Below are 17,318 nucleotides of genomic sequence, written 5' to 3'. Positions count from 1 at the left end.
TCTGGTTTAGATCTCAGGGTAAACGATGGATGTAGCAAATGGCGAATTAGTTTTTTCTGGGGCATCCTGGCCTGGTGTTACTTTTTGGCTGAGGTGGCGGTGGGGGAACGGGCACGCGCCCGCCGCCTGGATTTAGTTCGCATTCGCGTCTCATCTGTGAGCAGCAAGACCAGATCCACGTTTGTTTTGAATGCAGTTCCCACCCCGGTGATACAGGGCTAAGTGGTCTCACACTGACATTTTTGAGTGTGTCATTGTGGTCCCAGCGGTTAGGGTTTCGGGCCAGAAATGACAATCATTTGGAAAAATGTAAATGAGAACCCTGGTCACATATCTGCAAGGCATAGAGCATTCAAGTATTTCCATTGAAACACTAAAAATTGTGGGTTGTTTTTTTTTTTAAATAAAATCCCTCTTTTTTTTAAGGTATTGGCTGAAAGTGAGAGCGCGGTGTAATTAACAAAGGCGGGATATTCGGCTCCGGCATTGTTTTTTGGAACTTTCAGTCACAGAAAACCGGAGCCCACAAAGGCAGAAGCTGGCATTGCTGGAGCCATCGTCGCCCTCAGCGTAGCGCCTGTGCGCAGCTGGGAGGGGAAGGCGCCCCGCAGCCGGTGCCGAGAGATTGAAGACAAGGGAAGCGTCAGTAAAGCAATGAACACTTATATTTAATTTACATTTGACAATTTGCACATAAATAATGATGTAAACCAATACGTAAACATATGATAGTTCGTTGTTCTAGCAAAGTAAAAAGCCTGTTAACTTTGGTCAGAGTCTTTCTTAAGAGAGACAAAAAAAAAAAAAAAAAACACCAAACCAAACCCCAAAACACTGTTGATTGTTGCTACATTCACATGTAAAACTTCTAAGGAAAGGGGGAAACAGTAAAGAGAAGTAACAATTCTTAAAGCTGATGCATATAAATTGTAAAATTTGTATCAAATACAAGAACGCACTACAGGCAAATAATAGGAAAAGTGTGTGTCCAGTGACAGAGTAGTGATACTTTGGTTTATCCTACAAGTACGTACTATATTTATGACCTATTGCTACATTTAAAACATGTCAGCCTCACAATTTGCAGGAGTGGAAATGTAACGAACTGTAGTCCTTCAAAAGCTGTGTCGAGAGACTTGCATTTCAGGATCCTTTTTTTTTTTTTTTTTTTTTTAACAGAAGGCATTAAAATGAAGTTTGCTGAGAAAAAGATCACCGAATCCTTCCTGGATTGCTGAAGTGGGCTGTATTAAAACTTGCAAGAACGTAACCAGACAAAAAGAGGGTATACGTGGAGGGGAGGTGTGTAATAATGCTACTTAGATTTACGTGAGTTGCCCGTGCAACTCGTTGATGGCAGGGCAGGACGAGACCGGGGGCTCATCCCAACTAACCTCCATCCTGCCCTTCGCTGTGTTCTGTGAACGCACCACACACGGGTCATCGTTCGGCTTCAAGTTCCTTCAGCTCCGTTGTCTGGCTGTTTGCTCACTGACCACCCGCCTCCTTCCCCCCAGGACAGGCTGCCGGGAGCGCGGGGGGCCGCCGGCCCCCGGCCTGCAAACGGCGCTGTTCCCGGCGACTTCACCGAGGCGCCCCGCGTGGGGGCCGCGCCGCCACTCACGGCCGGCACTTGTGAATTCGGGCTTTGCCTGGAGAGCTGCATGTGCGCGCTTGCAAGCGGTGAGCGCCTTGGTACAACCTTCTGGTTTCGAGGTCATTGGTAGTATGCAAAACTGGATAACATTTGATTTTCACACTTAGATGAAAAATAGGTTTTATTACATGGTTTGGCTCACAACTTAAGTGGTATAAATATATATACATATACATATATAGTATAGTGGTATAAATATATCTATAAATATACATGTATTCTTTGCTACACCTCAAACGTCACCATATCATCTTTGGGCTTAGCAAAACAAAAAGATAAAAGGACGTGCATTCTATCTTTCCCTGTGCACATTTTGGTTTCTTCTCTAAAGTAGCAAAGCATTTAGATAAAACAGCATTGTCTGCACCACTGGACACAAGCACTGAGGTAATTGTTGTTCAACAACTTTGCAATGCCCTTTTCTTCTTTAATTAAATTAACCACAAAATGTACAAACACAAATACTGAGAAAAAGCTGAGTCGTAGAGGAAGGAAGGGGGGGAAAAAAAAAGTATGTAAAGTATGTGCCAGGAAAGGACTTTGTTCCCCACTTCTACCCAGGCAAAGTGGGAGAGGAAAATACAAGTAAAACCGAACCCCTTCTTTCTCAGGGAGTCTGAATATCTTTTTTTTTTTTTTTTAATCCCGGGAAGGCTCTGGCCAAAAAAAAAAAAAAAAAAAGGAAGAAGAAAGAAGTCTGCCAAAAACCTCCTTTTAGGCAGAATATCAAGAATATTTGTGTGTTTGCTTTTAAACTGCTTTTGGAAACAAAAGAATGTAAGTGAGATTTTGTTTTGGAAGAGCCACTTGGAGCCGACGCATTCCTTTGGTCATAAAAGTTACACGACAACGTGTGGGGCCAGAGCTGTTCTCTAAAACCCTGCGGTACCGTCCGTGGCAGGCAGGTGCTCGCTGTGCCACATCTGTTCCGGGGAGAGCTGCAGGTAGAAGAACCTCTCTCCCGCCCCCCACCCCGAGAGGCCGGGGTAGCGGTTTCTTCCCTGCCACTCTGGGGTTTGGTTTTTTTTTCCCTTTTCAATTCCCAGTGGGGTGATTTGCACATCAAAGGACACAGCATCTTTTTCAAACCAACGCATGGAGGATTCTGTTATGTCAAGCGTCCAACTCTGGCAATACAAAAAAACCCACATTTGTTTAAAAGACACCGGTACATAGAAGACATTTACTGAAACCCCAATCTTAGGTTCTTAAAACAGATGTGCAGAAAAAATATCTACAAAGAATGGCCATAAAACAAAAAATAAAAACATTTAAAGTAAAAATTACAATGAATTTTCCAGTCATTGTAAACATTTTCCTAATTATTGCTTTTAGAATGATTAATTGCATAATAAATTATGAAGTACTATCATTGAAAAAATAATTATGGATAGATGATTGTCTTTTAGTAACTGGCGAGGCAACGCACAGTCCTTTGCCTCTTTTTATGCCCTGAGAAAACAGTAACTTTGGAGTTCCTTCTTTCAGCTGGAGAGCGTAGGGAAACTACTGTAAGCCAAGATTGCTTTGCAGCATTGACACTATGTACAAGCAACTGCTACAGGCACCCTGACTTGCCAAGTCATAAATAAAAAAAAACCAAAAAAAACAAGAAAAAATCACTTTGCCAAAAAGTCTTAAGGGTCCATTGGTTCAACTGTTTCTTGCTTGACCTTTACAGGTAACAGAGGTAGTGGGTGACCGTGAGGCAACTTCATAATTGACATATCTGACGACTCATAAAGGTTGCATCCTGAGGAGATAAGTCCGTTTCCCAGGTTCCTCTGCAAAGATACTTTCAGATTAGCTCCTTCCATCTCCCTCCTGAGCATGGTCAGTATATCCTTCTCCACGATCGATGTTAGGTCAATATTGTCCTCCACTTCTTCCAACTTGTCGGCATTGTCACTGATGTCGAACTTCTCGATCTCCTCGTTGATGCGATTCAGGTCCTCCGTGGAGAGGCCAGAGGCGGGGGCGACGGGGCAGTTGCCCTTCAGGTGGACCTGGAGGCTGCAGAGGTGAATGTAGCTCTTGTGGCAGTGGATGCATTTGTGGGGACGCTCCCGGGTGTGGAGACGCTTGTGCAGCTTCAGGTGCACGAACTGGGTGAATTTGGCCGGGCAGAGCTTGCACTGGTAAGGCTTCTCTCCGGAGTGGAGCCGCAGGTGCGTTTTGAGATTGCTGGTGCTGCTGAACCGCTTGTGACAAACCTAACGTGGGGGGAGGGTGGGGGGTGGCAGAGAAACAGTGAATGAGTGGGAGGGGATTTTATGGTTTAAATCACAGACACCTAGGAGGAGACGGCAGGATGAAGCAGCAGCTTTTTATATCTTCACACTTTCTCACAAGGGGAAAAAAAATCCCCGCCTTTTTTTATTTAAAAACTGCTGAAGAGCATTTTGAGTATGGCTGACAGCAAAGCTCTATCAGGCAGCTGTTGCTCTAGCAGACTAAAGGCAACCCTGCTGCCTCACAGATGCTGCTGCACCAGGGCTGGAAACGGCTGCGATACGGACTCCAGCCCCAAGCGGCCGAGGGTTTGTCGCGCAGCCCTTTCCACATGAGGTGCGGGCGGGCCCTGCCGTCCCTTCGGCCTCCAAGGGGAGTCGTCTCTGTGGCACACCACCTACCTGACACTCGTGGGGTTTTTCTCCCGTGTGTACCAGATAGTGCTTCTGGAGGTGAGCCAGCTGCGTGAAGCCTTTATTGCAAGTCTGGCATTTAAACGGTCTCTCTCCGCTGTGTACTCGGAGGTGCACCTAGGGAGAAACAAAGCAATTAACAATTTGCCATTTCCAGTACTGCAACGAAAGTACTTTCAGATGTTTCCCAAAGTTAGCGGAAGACTCCCGTTGCCAAAATACAATGTTATCTAGTTAATTAGGTGGCGTCAGTATTAAAACACCGCCTTTACAACCACGCTGTCTTGCTGGGTGGGGGTACTGTATTAAGCCCAGACTGATGAACAACCTAACGAGCAAGAGAGGCCTGTCCCTACTCTTGCTAGAGAGGGAGAAACCAGAGCCTTCCTAGAAGGCTCGTGTCTTACTCTCCCCTGCTTACCTTCAGATTGGAGAGCTGGCCAAATGTCTTGGAGCAAACGTTGCATTCGTACTTGATCTTCCCATTCTGCTTCTTCAGTGGGTATGGGAGGGTTTTGTAACCGGTCACATTCCTCTTGCTTTTAATGAGATTCATGGCTTCTTCACTGCCGGTGGCAGCCAACACCACTGAGGTAGGTTTAGGTTGCATTATGTGTTCTGAACTGGCTGCTGTACCAGCTGTGGGTGACCCGCTGGTGGGGCTGCACGGCTTGTCCTTCATGCTGGCGGCAGCGCCCGTGATAGAGAAGGCACTGTTAGGTGCTGGTATGAGGAAGTCTCTTGGATGATCAGGCTGCAGCAATCGACGGCCTCCTTCACTGGGCAATGAACTGGGGAGAGTGGCAGGGTTCAACACGTGGTGGGAAAGGCTACCTCCAGTGAGCAGGTTGCCATACAGAGGATACATCCTTGGGAAGAGATTGAAATTGTTGATGCCATTGATATTGTTCAAAGCGCTCAGGTTATTACAGCTCATATTGAATGGAGGTAACAGGAATTTGGGGTAGTGGGGGTTATAGGATGGTAGAAAGGCAGGTGGAAGGTGGCCGGGGGGCGCGTATCCAGGATAAGACCCCAATCCTTCTGAGCCGTACGATCCGTTCAAGTAAGAGTACGGCTCTCTGTGCTCTTGGGAAGTAGGTGCCAGAGGCGAAACCGTGACCCCTGGACTGCTGTGAGGGCTGGAACTTTTTAAACTTTGGTCTGGGCTGCTCCTCCCAGAAGGACTCGGTGTAGTAGACGTCTGTATGGGCGAGTGAGTAATGTAGCTGGGTCTGTCCAGCCCATACGCTAAGGAAGCTTTCAGATAGTCTTCTGGAATGTGAGGTCGGATCGGGTAGACAACTCGAGGGAAGAAACACCTCTCCGGGCTATAGTTCTTACGCAAATCATCCAAGTCTTTTTCTGGAGTAACTGGTGAAATGGTGGTCTGGAAGAAATCTTTTCCTTTCGGAGGATTGGACTCCATTTTCAGGATTTCTTTCACGCTGTGCTCCTTCTTTGGGATGCTTTTCTGACAGAGCTCATCTTTATCAGCACTGTGCTGCTTTGGATTAACGTGGGTTTGTGCTGAAATTCAAAGACAACGTAATAATTATTTAGATACGCCACGGCCATGATCTCTTTTCAAAACACAGTCTAACTCCTGCAAGTTTAGTGGGAAGGAAGGGCCGCTCTCGGAGATGAGCAATCATTTAACTCGCCAAAAATACTAATTTCTGCATGAAGAAATGCCTGCTGGTATTAAGTGTTAATAAAAAGCATTGTTAATTTAAGGGACATCAGCCAGTACATAGAGATCTGGATGATGATTCATTTGCAGGGTGCTAGTCTCCACTTGGCAAACTGATTTCACCTTTCTTTCCCCTTGAATTTGACTAGCTTCGCTGTTGAACGTCTATTTAAGCAGCATTTCTAATAAATGTGGTAACAAGCACTTGTTCACAGTACAGGTTTAACGCAAGGACTTTGCAGAACCCAAGCTCCCAGAAATGTTCCTGAGTAAAATAACAAGGCGTGACAAGGCTTTTGCCAAACCACAGCAGTCACTTCACCAGCCAGTTCAATTACTTACAGTACCAAAAAACCCATGGCTGGCTAGGATGAAAGCCTTCTTCAAAGAGAAGGTACTCTCCATCAGTAAACAGATCATTACTCATTAAATATACTGCTTAGGAACATCTACAACAAAGCAGACTATTTACTGCAGATTTCTGTGGCATTCAGTCTATGCAAAACTCCTCTGCTTACAGCTGTACTTTATAAAAAAAATGCTGAAGCAAAGCAAAAGAAAGCAAGACTGGTTGGCTCCAGCTTAAGTTGAAATGTACTTTAAGAAAGGCGGGGGGGGAGGGGGGGGCGGCAAAAGAAATACGCATTTAGAAGGAAATAGGAGCTAGCATCCACTGCACACACTGTTAGGCGCATACACTGTTTATTTGCATTCAAAGACTCTACCTTGTTATCTGGACGTAATATAATATAAACAGTACACTGAAAGATGTCTTCCAACAGAAAAAGCAGTCTGCTTTTATCTAATCTCCCAAAGTTAATAGTTATATAATCTAGAAATGATGACTTGTAAGATATTTTCTTATAGGGGAAAAACTACAAGAAGGTTTCATATTCGTGGTTAGTTATGTGCAAGGTTTTCCATCAGGAGGTACCAGTCAACGCCGATAGGTATGTGACTCAAAAGTATCGCAGCCCTTTAGCCAAATTTCTACTTTTGTGACTGACTGTTCTTGCTTCACTAACTGGGGTGAGAAACAGTTGTTTCTTATTTTTGGAGGAGCAGCGAGGAAGATGGGAACAGGCAATGACCACGCTGCTTTCAACACGGATTCTCTGCTTCGCTATTCACTACTCTGACGGAATCTATCATTTGGCAACATTACCCTAAAAGGCAACGAAACAGCCATTAATTAAATGTACCCAAGAAAACAGCTGTTTTCAAAGCATGCTCCTACTCACAGCAACCCACTTTTACAGTAGCATCCTCTTTCAAATGGCATGAGACTCATAGCAAGCAAATTTATTTTGAGATATGTGGGCAGTGTGTGTATTTTCAAGCTGCGATGAAATGCAGTTGAATACAGTTATGTTCAATTAAAATATTTATGATAAAACATAGGGCATGCTGTAAAGCAAGCACGTACACACGTAAGTGCGCAGACAGCTTCCCAATCTTCTCTTGATGTTACAGTTTAATACAGGGCTGTTTCAAAAATAAATTAAGAGTGTGCTGTTTCATCTGGCATTAAAAATCACCTACTTTCTTTTGTCATTTTTTCTGTACTCATGGACTGGCAACTCATTTTCTAAATGTCCACCCAGATTTTTGGGTATAACACAGAGGTCCTCCTAGGTTCAAGAAGCTCCACAATGGCACTGTGGATAATATTATCTACATCTTCTCATCAGCTGCCTATCACCACGCCAGTGCCTCAGAGGAAACATTCCCGGCGACGCTATCAGCCTCGGGAAGTATCGAGACCGGGAAGTATTGAAAGCTGGGCCAGGGGTGGGGAGCAGGACTTGTGAAGCCTTGCAGCAGAAAAAAAATAAATAAATACTACCTTATCAGCCCCATATCAGTTTCTCAGCAGGGTCTGCTGAGCAGGAAGTTCAAATTGACACTTTTCTCTTTTAAACAACAAAAAAAAAACATACGGGGGGAGGGCAAGAGGAAGGAGAAGTGCTGGCGCTGCTGGAAAAGTAATAGAGAAACCAGGGCCACTTCAGCTGGAGGAATGGCTCCTACTGTCACAAGGTTAAACGTCAGGGTGGGGACATACGTGCCTTATGTGGCGGAGCAAGTCCGTGAGTGACAGAAAGGAAGCTCACACTGAGAATGTAACTTTCTTTGTGCAACAGGCCCGCGTCCCCACTTGACAGACTAAAGATAGTGGTTCTTTCCTTCCCTTCGAGGTTCCCGGTAAAGCCACCCCTCCTACTAATTTCCATGTGTAGACAGAAGTTGAAATATTTAAAGATTATTTTCCACGTCTAACTGTGACAGCTCTCATTAGTTTGCAAGCTATCTTTGATCCATAAAACCCTTCTTGGCTTTTTCCCCTATTACCTGAGCACAAGGGACACTTGGGAACACCAGAGAGATCAAAACATAAACAAGCGTGTCAGCACCGTGTAAAATAAGAGAAGGGGCCAAGGAGAGGTTCTTATGTTTTATACTGGACGTGGATTTAAACCAGGACTGAAACTGACTGAGAGGTTTACAACCTTTCTTGTTGCTCTTAAAGGAGCCACACTTCAAAGTCAAGGAGATATATTTCTTACAAACATTATTTGTTTTTAACTTGTGATTTTAGATTTAAGTTCTTACTGATCACAACGTCTCTCTCTCACTCTTGAAATACATTTCTCCCTCCCACCCCCATATACGTGTATACACACTAAATATAGGCACATACTCTTCCAAGATCTGTCTAGTTTCTGTGGTCAGAGAGACACACAGAAAAGAGGTTCATGACAAAACAAGAACGGTGCAGCTGCATTTGTAAGTTACTGATCTGAGAGGGGGGGAAGAAAGAAAAAAACCCAGACGTGCCTCTTTAGGAGCCTGATCCACTTCTCACTGAGGTCAACAGATTATTTGCTCAGATCTGAGATCAGTGAGTGCGTGCAAGAGGAAAAGGGACAAAACTCCTGTTACTTTTTAAGTACTAATAAAACTTGAGCGGAGGGGCTGCCTGAAGTCACTCCAGTGTGGGTGTTCCAGCTACAGACTGCTGCACCGCTGTAGGCTTTGCTCTCGTTTCTTGGGCTCCGATCTGTAGCCCGAGAAAGACTTCGTAAGAACAATGATCTGTTTTTTCTAAAAACTTGGAAAACGGTTGTAGGCAGACAGTACTTTCAATAGTAATTTCAGGAGTGAGATGGTACTGAACACTTTGAGCGGTGGAGCCTAATTATGCCGATTCACATTTTCGATCTAAATTAAGCACCTCTTTTGCTAGTAGAAAGAGAACCTCGAAGTTGTGAAGCAGGCAAAACAAAGAGTGTTTCCACTCAAAATGAGAATGGAGACCAACATCTAGAAGTATATAATTTGATCATCTGTTTTCTAAATGTGTCCAAGGCAGGGTGACATGCCTTTGAAAACATTTTGCTCAGAGAAGTTCTTTCAGAAAGCCTTCAAATAATCCTCAATATTAAGTCAACTTTAGCCCCCCAATTCTGGTTTTGTGAAGACAACCTTTCATTTCATTTCAAAATCATTTTCCTGAGCCCTTTTGAAGATTCCAGGAGGCATTTTTTTAAGCAAGTGCAGATGTTTCCTCTCAACCCAAGCAGAAAAGCTTCAAAACCAGAAAGTGAAACTGCCCATAAACAAAAGGGAAAGCAAGCAGCACGGCTTAGCTAATGGCCAGCGTGTCAGGGCCAGCAGGAAGAAGGAAAGAATAAACCACATTTAAGAAACAGCATTAAAAAGTTAATCTTCATAGAATCCCAAAAGATTTTCAAAACTACCTCATTAAACCTGTTAATGAAACAGAGATTGCCAAATGTTTTGTAGATACGCAAACCGTCTCCCCCCCGACTCAAACTTTTTTCCTGAAGGTTGACCAAAAGATGTCACCTGCCCGTACTTGACTGAGGCGACAAACATGGACATGAGCAGCAGGAAGTTGCATCATATGATTGCAATACATGAATATTATTATCAAATAGTCACGTCCTGAGTCAATGCAATTGTTTGGGGTTTTGAATTTTTTTTTTTTTTAAACTGTTAGCCTCTCCACCCTCCATCGCAAAATAATCTTCGTATGATGATAGGAATGAAATGCTAAACTATGTGGGACCTCGAAGCAAATTTCCTCGGTCTGTTCGCTAGTCCAAAAATAAAATATCACAGACTAAAAATCAATCTGAAGTCCCAGCTGAATGAGGTTAAGCACATTTAACAAATCACTGAAAATTATTTTTTGGCCAGCCGAATATAGAAATCTTGTGCCATCGCACTTAGAACCATTTACTGGACAACGGCACCATCCGAAGGTGACATATCTCACATCTTGATAGGAAACAACATCAGTGGCCTCAAAACAGGCAGGAAGGAGAAGGAGATCATTCGAAACGAGACTGAGCTTCCACTGCTGGGATAATGCGGAGTCTTGGCTCTACCACTGTTGTGCAACTCCCTGCAGGCACTTCAACATCCACTCGAAGTTATGCAGCTCCACTCAGAGCTAATCACGGCCGTGAAGGTAGGTGTGTGCTTCAGCATCTGAAGGACTGGGTCAAAGGCCCCAATTCAAGAAAATACAGAGGACAGGGTTAAACCCATAACTAAGTAAATGCCTAATTGATATCTTGAATCTGGGTGCTTTCCTTCTACGGCACAAATGAACTAACGCTGGAGAAGTTACCTTTAATTTGAAACTTTGCTGTTCAGAGACAAGTAGCTGTTATGTGGATGTGTAAATATATTTATGCTCTAAAGTGGTGGTTCTCTCATTTTTGAGGCCACTAATTACAGGAAATAAAACCAGAGAAATTCTCTGATACATTTTTCCCCAGAGGCCCATCCCGCTCGGGTGCTTAAAGAGGAACTGAGGTGCTGAACTTCAAGACCGCGATCCCCAAACCCCTGAGGCACCTAAAGCAGCTGCCTATATTTTAAGTTGGCAAGACTGAGGCCGCGCTGGAAGCTCTCCGTAGGTGTGTGTCGCAGATGGCCTCTCCTGTGCCGACCAGGCAACCAGCCAAGGCACAGCTCTTCCAAAGCCTCCCGCGGGCGCTGGCATGATCTGCACGCCCAAGATGCGGTGGAGGGAGGGAGCTGGGTGCAACACACCACAGCCGTGGGCTGGCAGTGCTGCACACTCACCCGGGCGCACGTCCCAGCGGGAGGGAGCCCTGACTTCAGCCTGCAGTGGGACCTGGACCCCGACTTTCCCTCCTCTTCCTCAGAGGGTACTAAAACCAGCAGCCAGGAGCTGGGAGAGGCAGTGATGCTCGCCTGCTTCTCTGAGGGAAGCCGTGCCACTTTAAACACCCAATTATTTGTGATCCATTTGGCTGAAGAGGGCTTTCCAAACTTTCTAGCAGGCAAAGGAGGTGACTGTTGGGGGGTGCCCCCAAGGAAGACTGTGTTAAGATGTTTTGATGGGGCAAAGCCCCCCAGTCTGCCGCAGGTGCAGGATGCCAGCTATCTGGGGACGAACCTTCTGCCCTGTACGCAGAGATAAACGCAGTGTGAGGACACTTTGGCCAGGCTTGCGCTAGAGAGGCAGCAGGATGTTTGCTAATTTTAGATTTAGCTAGAAGTGGCCTGAGAGGAAGGGAAAGAAGAAAACTGAACAATGCTGACATTCGCTTTAAACTGATCTGGTTCCAGTACTAATGCTGGGAAAACCATCCCCGCTCACTCTGTTGCTACAGGGCCTTCAACAAATAAGTGTCTTTGGGAAACCTCTGGATTTTTTTCTGGACTTTTCAAGAAAGGGCACTGAAACTTTGAAAACCTCAACCCTTATGGTACCTGTAGGGTTTCTGGCCTAACTGCAGGCCTTAGGCTTGAATGTGCTTGACACAAAGGTAAGGGGAAAAGATAAAAAAATAAAAAAGGGAGCTTTTTTCCCATGTTTCTGAAATGCTATTTTCTTTAGGTGGAAGGGACTAACATAAAATATCTAAATGGTTTAAACAGAGGTATCTTTAAAAAGAAGAAAGTATATTTCGATCTCAGCAGCTAGAAAGATTGCTCTTTCGAATGTTAAGGCTGAACTACACAATTGTTGCTCAAGATCCTGCCTCTTTAAATCCACACGTCGAGCTTACTTTTACTATGATTCTGCGTGTGCCCAGTCACCCCCAGTTTCAACCCGAGTAAGAGTAATGAGGTAATTAATTGACACTTCACAAATACATTCCTCGCTACTTCTGCAAGGCGACCTAAGATGCCAGCAGATGCAGGAAACTGAGGCTGCGTTTGTGTATCCTCCTAGCTAGCGGCCAAATGTGTCTGGCCAGATCTTTGCAAACTCCTCATCCCCAGAAACCCTTAATGCTGTTGTCTCATCCCACCTGCAGGTCCCACCGAAAAGCCAACAGTTCATCTTATCAGGAAATAAAACTGCACAGCAAGTGGTGAAATTATATACGCACAAAGATGACAGAATCAGTGAGGTGGTTTTTTTTTTGAATACGGAATATAGCAGCATAGGACATCCCCTCCCTCTCTTCCCTCTGCCATTAAGAGAAAGCAAATTTTCTTCTATAATTTGTTACATATAGTAGGGAAAGACCAAAAACTGGTGAAAGGATGACATCCATGGAGGATAGCTGTACTTCTGATTAATCTGAATGTGTGACATCATTTTCATGATGCGGGGTTACTTTTTAGCTCTAATGATCCCCAAAGTAACACTGATATTTTATAACCCATTATTTGTTGCCAAATAACAGCAAATGGCCCTTTTTATAAAAAAAACCTGCATGCAATTTTTCCTTCAAATTTCAGCGTAGGAGCTGGCAGAAGGACAAAAGAATGCTCTGCTCTATCTCAGAGCAGCTGTCAGGAGGGGAAGCAGCCTGAGAGTCGAATGAGAAGTCAGCAAGAATCTCTCCGTCTCTTCAAGGGGCTCTGGGTGAGGTGCTAGGCAGTGATTAAGCTATGAGTAAAGCGCTGAGGCTGGAAATGGTCAGAAACCACAGAGGAACACAGAGGTAGACTCCTGGAAATACCTCTTCCCCTGCTACCAGTACTATTATTTTTGAACAGAAAATGAAAGCTGCGATTAACAGGGACAAAATACACTGAGCTTAAAAAACAAGTAACCAGATGAGAAGACCACAGGAGGTTTGCTCCCATAAGATAAGTAAGTGCAGATGCAAGGCTCGAAGAGCATTATGCAGTCAACATGCGTTTTGTCAGACACCTAGGCAGAGTCATGGTATGTGGCCACTTCCTTGTACAGTGAGGGCAGCCCTTTGGGAGCACTCTGGGACAGCCTTTCGTAAATGCTATCGAAGCAGATTTTTGCGCAACGCACTACAAGATCTGGACTTGGGAAGTCTGAGAGTGAACCAACATCTATGGTTCTGAAGGCAGAGGATATATTCAGGTTGTTTGTCCAGAATTTCATCAGATAAGATTCAGATTGTAAATCACTAACTGTTCAGATTTTTTATAATCTGTTTACATTTGAATGGGCACAGGGAACTCATTCCGTTGTGCTGGGTTTTTTAATTCGTCTTTTCCACTCCGAGCTACCTACTGTGACACAACAGATGATGCAGCTGTATAATTATACAACTTATTATTAGAGCATATAGGCAGAAGAGACATTACTGGCATTCCTTGTTTATACTGTAATCCACTTACTGAGGTTCATCATTGTCAGCTCTCTGGAGAAGGGATAGTGCAGCCTCTCCGCAAAGTCTCGGCAATACCACACAAGCAGCTCTTGGTTGGCAGGGATGGGCTTGATGGTGTAGAAGTAGATGTTCATTCCATTCTGGCAAGCAGCCAAGTTCTGTTCCTGAACAGAGTAGCCAGGATTTACATAACGCATCCAGTTGCTCTTGTCCTCATTAAATCCATCAATGAAGTGGTGAAGCTCGCCACTTGAATAGATCTGGAATAGAGAGGAAGTGCCTATGAATATATATATGCACAATACGCACACGTGCGCACAGAGTCCAGAGGGGAAAATTGATAAGCTTTTTTTTTTTTTTAAACAAGATGGTATTACTGAAGTAAGAATTCAAGCTGGGTCGCCCCCTTGCCAACTATGGTATCTTCTGCATTAAGAAGAGAGATGCTTATTGAAAGGTAAGTCCACAGTCACCTCTTCCATTTCTGCTTAGCCTCTGTGGCTCTGCTAGCATGGACAAATCAGACCCAAAATCCGAAATGCAGAGCACTCTCCCTGCGTGAACAGTCTACCTTAGAGCCCTTTTCCTGGTGCTAATGATCAACAAGTGGGCGATGCTAATGACTGCAGGTCTGAGTGCATGCTTGCATTAATGCTTTGAGTCACCTGGCTTGTGCTACGTCAGAGTCTTCTCGCCTTTTTCTATGGCCTCTGTACTTGCAGTTTCCTACCACCTCCGCCCAAAGGTTTAAACTATGCAAACATCCTCCACCCCCCCACCCCCATCCCCCGAGTCCTGAAGCAACACTTGCTCATAGATGGACTGTAGTCCTTTTGTAGAAAGGCTGGGTGAGGCAAAGATGAACTTCACCTGCCGTAACTTAACGAAGACTTGGAGAGGGGCCAGCTGATGACAAGTCACTTCTCCTATCAAGGGACACGTTGTGGCTTGTCCGCAGAAATGAAAGAAAACATGAATCTAAAAACTGCTCAGCAGCTTGGGGGGAAACAAGCCCCAGTCACTGAGAGGAGCTACTGTTCCTTAAAGTGGTAAGAATAAGACAATTATTAAAAAAAAAAAAAAAAAACAAACAACAAAAACCAAAAACACAAACCCAAGAAAAATCCAGGAGATGTTTGTTAAAGACACATCCCTTTCAGCAGGAACAAGCTCCACGCTGGATGAAATGGGGTTCCTGGGTTTCACAAAACAAATGACGGGGCAAAAGCCAGACCTTGAAGTGAGAGCAGCTCGCACCAGCTATGTACCTCGCTGAGCAGGAAATGCCTTTCCGAAGGGGGGACAGAGCTTATCTCAGGAGGAAAACACTCCACAGTGTGTTCCTGCCTCTGTGTCCACACCACTGTGTTTCACGCGTACCTGGCCAGGCAGCACACCCTGCGAGCACCCGCTGGCCAGCCAGGACCTCTCATCTCCCCAAGAGAGCTGCCGGCGGAGACAGGCAAGGCAGCCTGGCCCTTTAACGTGGGCCGTAAACACCAGAATCACTTTCTTTAAGAGTAACTTCCTGTAAACTGAGAAGGGGGAAATATATGTGGCCTCATCAAAGCAGCTTGCGAGAGATTTTGCGGTGTGTTTGTTATGAGAAAATGGAAGGGAGCTGGGCGAGCTGTGCTGCATCAAGAGGAGCCTTCGGGTTTCTCTGCTCACCCTGGCTCACAAACTTCCAGGAACACGGGGCTCCGGCGCTCGACGCCTGCAGCCGTTTCCCAAACCATCCCTCCGTGGCTCCCACAGCAGGGCCACGGACGCTGCCGGTCACCGTGCTCCAGGGCGAAGACACCCCACTGGGGTCACCGTGTTCCGGCTCTGGGGCGAGGGTGCCCCACCAGGCTCCCACCTATTCTGGGGAAGGCGAGACCAGATGTGCTGAGTCACGGCACGGTTCCCAGAAATGACGTCAGCCCCTGGCGGCCCTGCTCCCCTCGTGCACGGGCAAGGCGCAGGCAGCGTCCCCCCGCGCGCGCAGCAGATGTTCCCGCTCCTGCCAGCAAGCCCAGGATGCCTTTAATAACATGTGGGAAGTTATCTCCCACAATTTCCTTCGCATATGCAAGCCTGTTTCAGACCCCTAGGAAGGAATTCATTTTCAGTGCAGCAGCGTATCTTGAATGAATCAAGAGATTATAACAGGGAATTTAACGATGCTTAGATGGCTCCTAAGATATTATTTCTGAGGATCCCTCTGCATTAAGGCTTAAAGTCACATCATGGGAATGATGTCATCTTTCTTGCTGCAATATATGAATGAAGTCCTGCAAGATGGTTAGCAGCCCCTCTTCCCAATGTTTGCCATCTTACTAGCAACTGGCAGGGCTAGGGCCGGCATACCAGTCTTCCTACCCTGGACACAAGCTCCCGAAAAATTTGGCTTAAAGAAAAATTTTTGTAGCCTTATGAATGTGGAAACAGTTGCCTGCTCTGTAAAAACATTCATGCAAATAACTGCCTGTGCAATGCTGTATTGCATCGCACAAAGGTGATCTGAGAAAACCAAAATTATGCAATTAGGTAGGAAGAAAGGGGTGTGGGGAATGCTGGTGCTTGCCCTGGGTTTCACCTGGATATGAGGTCAGGATATTGCTAAGGCAGGCAGGCACCTGGGCACAGAGGCTTGGATATACTCCCAAATCCACTGATTTACACACAAGCTAATGGCTAGAAGGCAGCAAAACAAATCCATGGAAGGAGATGGGGCTGAAGGAATGTTCTCTAGCAATTAATAATGGGTCTGTAAAGGAGACTAAGGATTATGTCAACTGATAAGCTGGAAGCATATTCCCCAGCACAGACTTCCCAAGCGAAAACAAATCAGCTGGTGCTCCCTTCCAGGTTACACTACGGAGTACAAATTAGGCACCACCTCTAGCGTTCGTCTGCCATTAATGTATTTTTCTCTTCACTAAGATCTGTGGGCTGCTCTTTTAACACTTTCTGAAGTGGACTAGAAAAGTTTGTGTCTTGAATGATATATGCTGAAGACCACCCCCACCGTGTTACAGCAGTTCTATTCAAAACCCAGGGGAAAATGTCAAAAATGTATCATAACTCCAGAGTAAAAGATGATGCAGTACTTTCACAGCTTCTTCACAGCTGGAAAAATCAAGGATACGTGACATTTGCGTAAACAAGAATGACTTTCCACTGTGAAGAAATGCAAAATAACCTGTCCCTACAGCAAGCAGCAGAACTATTTCTTTACACAATCAAGTACCGATCCGTTTCGGAAGACAGAGCCGGGAAGGGCTGTGCATCTCCCCTGCTCTCTCCACCCACACAGTCCCTACATCCAAGACAGCCAGGCTTTGACTTGGCTTAGTTCACCCCACTGGCTCTGTTCATGCCTGGCAGTGTACAGAAGTTGCCCCCTTCGTTCACACAGGTCTGAAGCAGGAAGTGACCCAGCTTCTCAGCTGTACTCATTTAGTGATCTGCTTACTGCAACAACATGGTGCTGTTTTTTCCTGCTTACCCGCCAAAAGTATTTTCTGTTCGCATTCTTGGGAACCGTATCGCTGGTATAGATCTCTCCTACCAGGGGTCCAAAGCGCGTTCCTTTTGGGATGTACTCTTTGCTTATAACTCCAGTGACCTACAAGAAGAGCAGCAGAGGATCAGTCCATCACCAGTAGAAATCGAGAAGTCTTCCTTCCTCTCCCCTGTCCCCCGCCTGAACTCAACAAGGTAAA

The 17,318-nt window shown here is 45.4% G+C and overlaps 1 protein-coding gene across 6 annotated transcripts in view; it reads right to left on the bottom strand.

Moving 5' to 3' along the window:
* Positions 1 to 647: 647 nt before the first annotated feature.
* Positions 648 to 17,318, bottom strand: part of PRDM1 (PR/SET domain 1) — a 102,425-nt gene continuing 85,754 nt past the window's right edge. For all 6 annotated transcript variants that reach the window (XM_075087376.1, XM_075087374.1, XM_075087377.1 and 3 more), the window contains 5 exons: positions 17,102 to 17,221; positions 13,616 to 13,868; positions 4,724 to 5,832; positions 4,291 to 4,419; positions 648 to 3,870 (listed from right to left, as the gene is read on the bottom strand). In XM_075087376.1, coding sequence (XP_074943477.1) covers positions 3,295 to 3,870; positions 4,291 to 4,419; positions 4,724 to 5,832; positions 13,616 to 13,868; positions 17,102 to 17,221 — 2,187 coding nt within the window. In that variant the 3' untranslated portion in view covers positions 648 to 3,294. The remainder of the gene's footprint in view (positions 3,871 to 4,290; positions 4,420 to 4,723; positions 5,833 to 13,615; positions 13,869 to 17,101; positions 17,222 to 17,318) is intronic.

This window comes from Phalacrocorax aristotelis, chromosome 3 (assembly GCF_949628215.1).
Source record: "Phalacrocorax aristotelis chromosome 3, bGulAri2.1, whole genome shotgun sequence".
NCBI classification, from domain to species: Eukaryota; Metazoa; Chordata; class Aves; order Suliformes; family Phalacrocoracidae; genus Phalacrocorax; species Phalacrocorax aristotelis.
The sequence above is the reverse complement of the archived record's forward strand: the minus strand, read 5'-3'. Positions and strand labels throughout refer to the sequence as shown.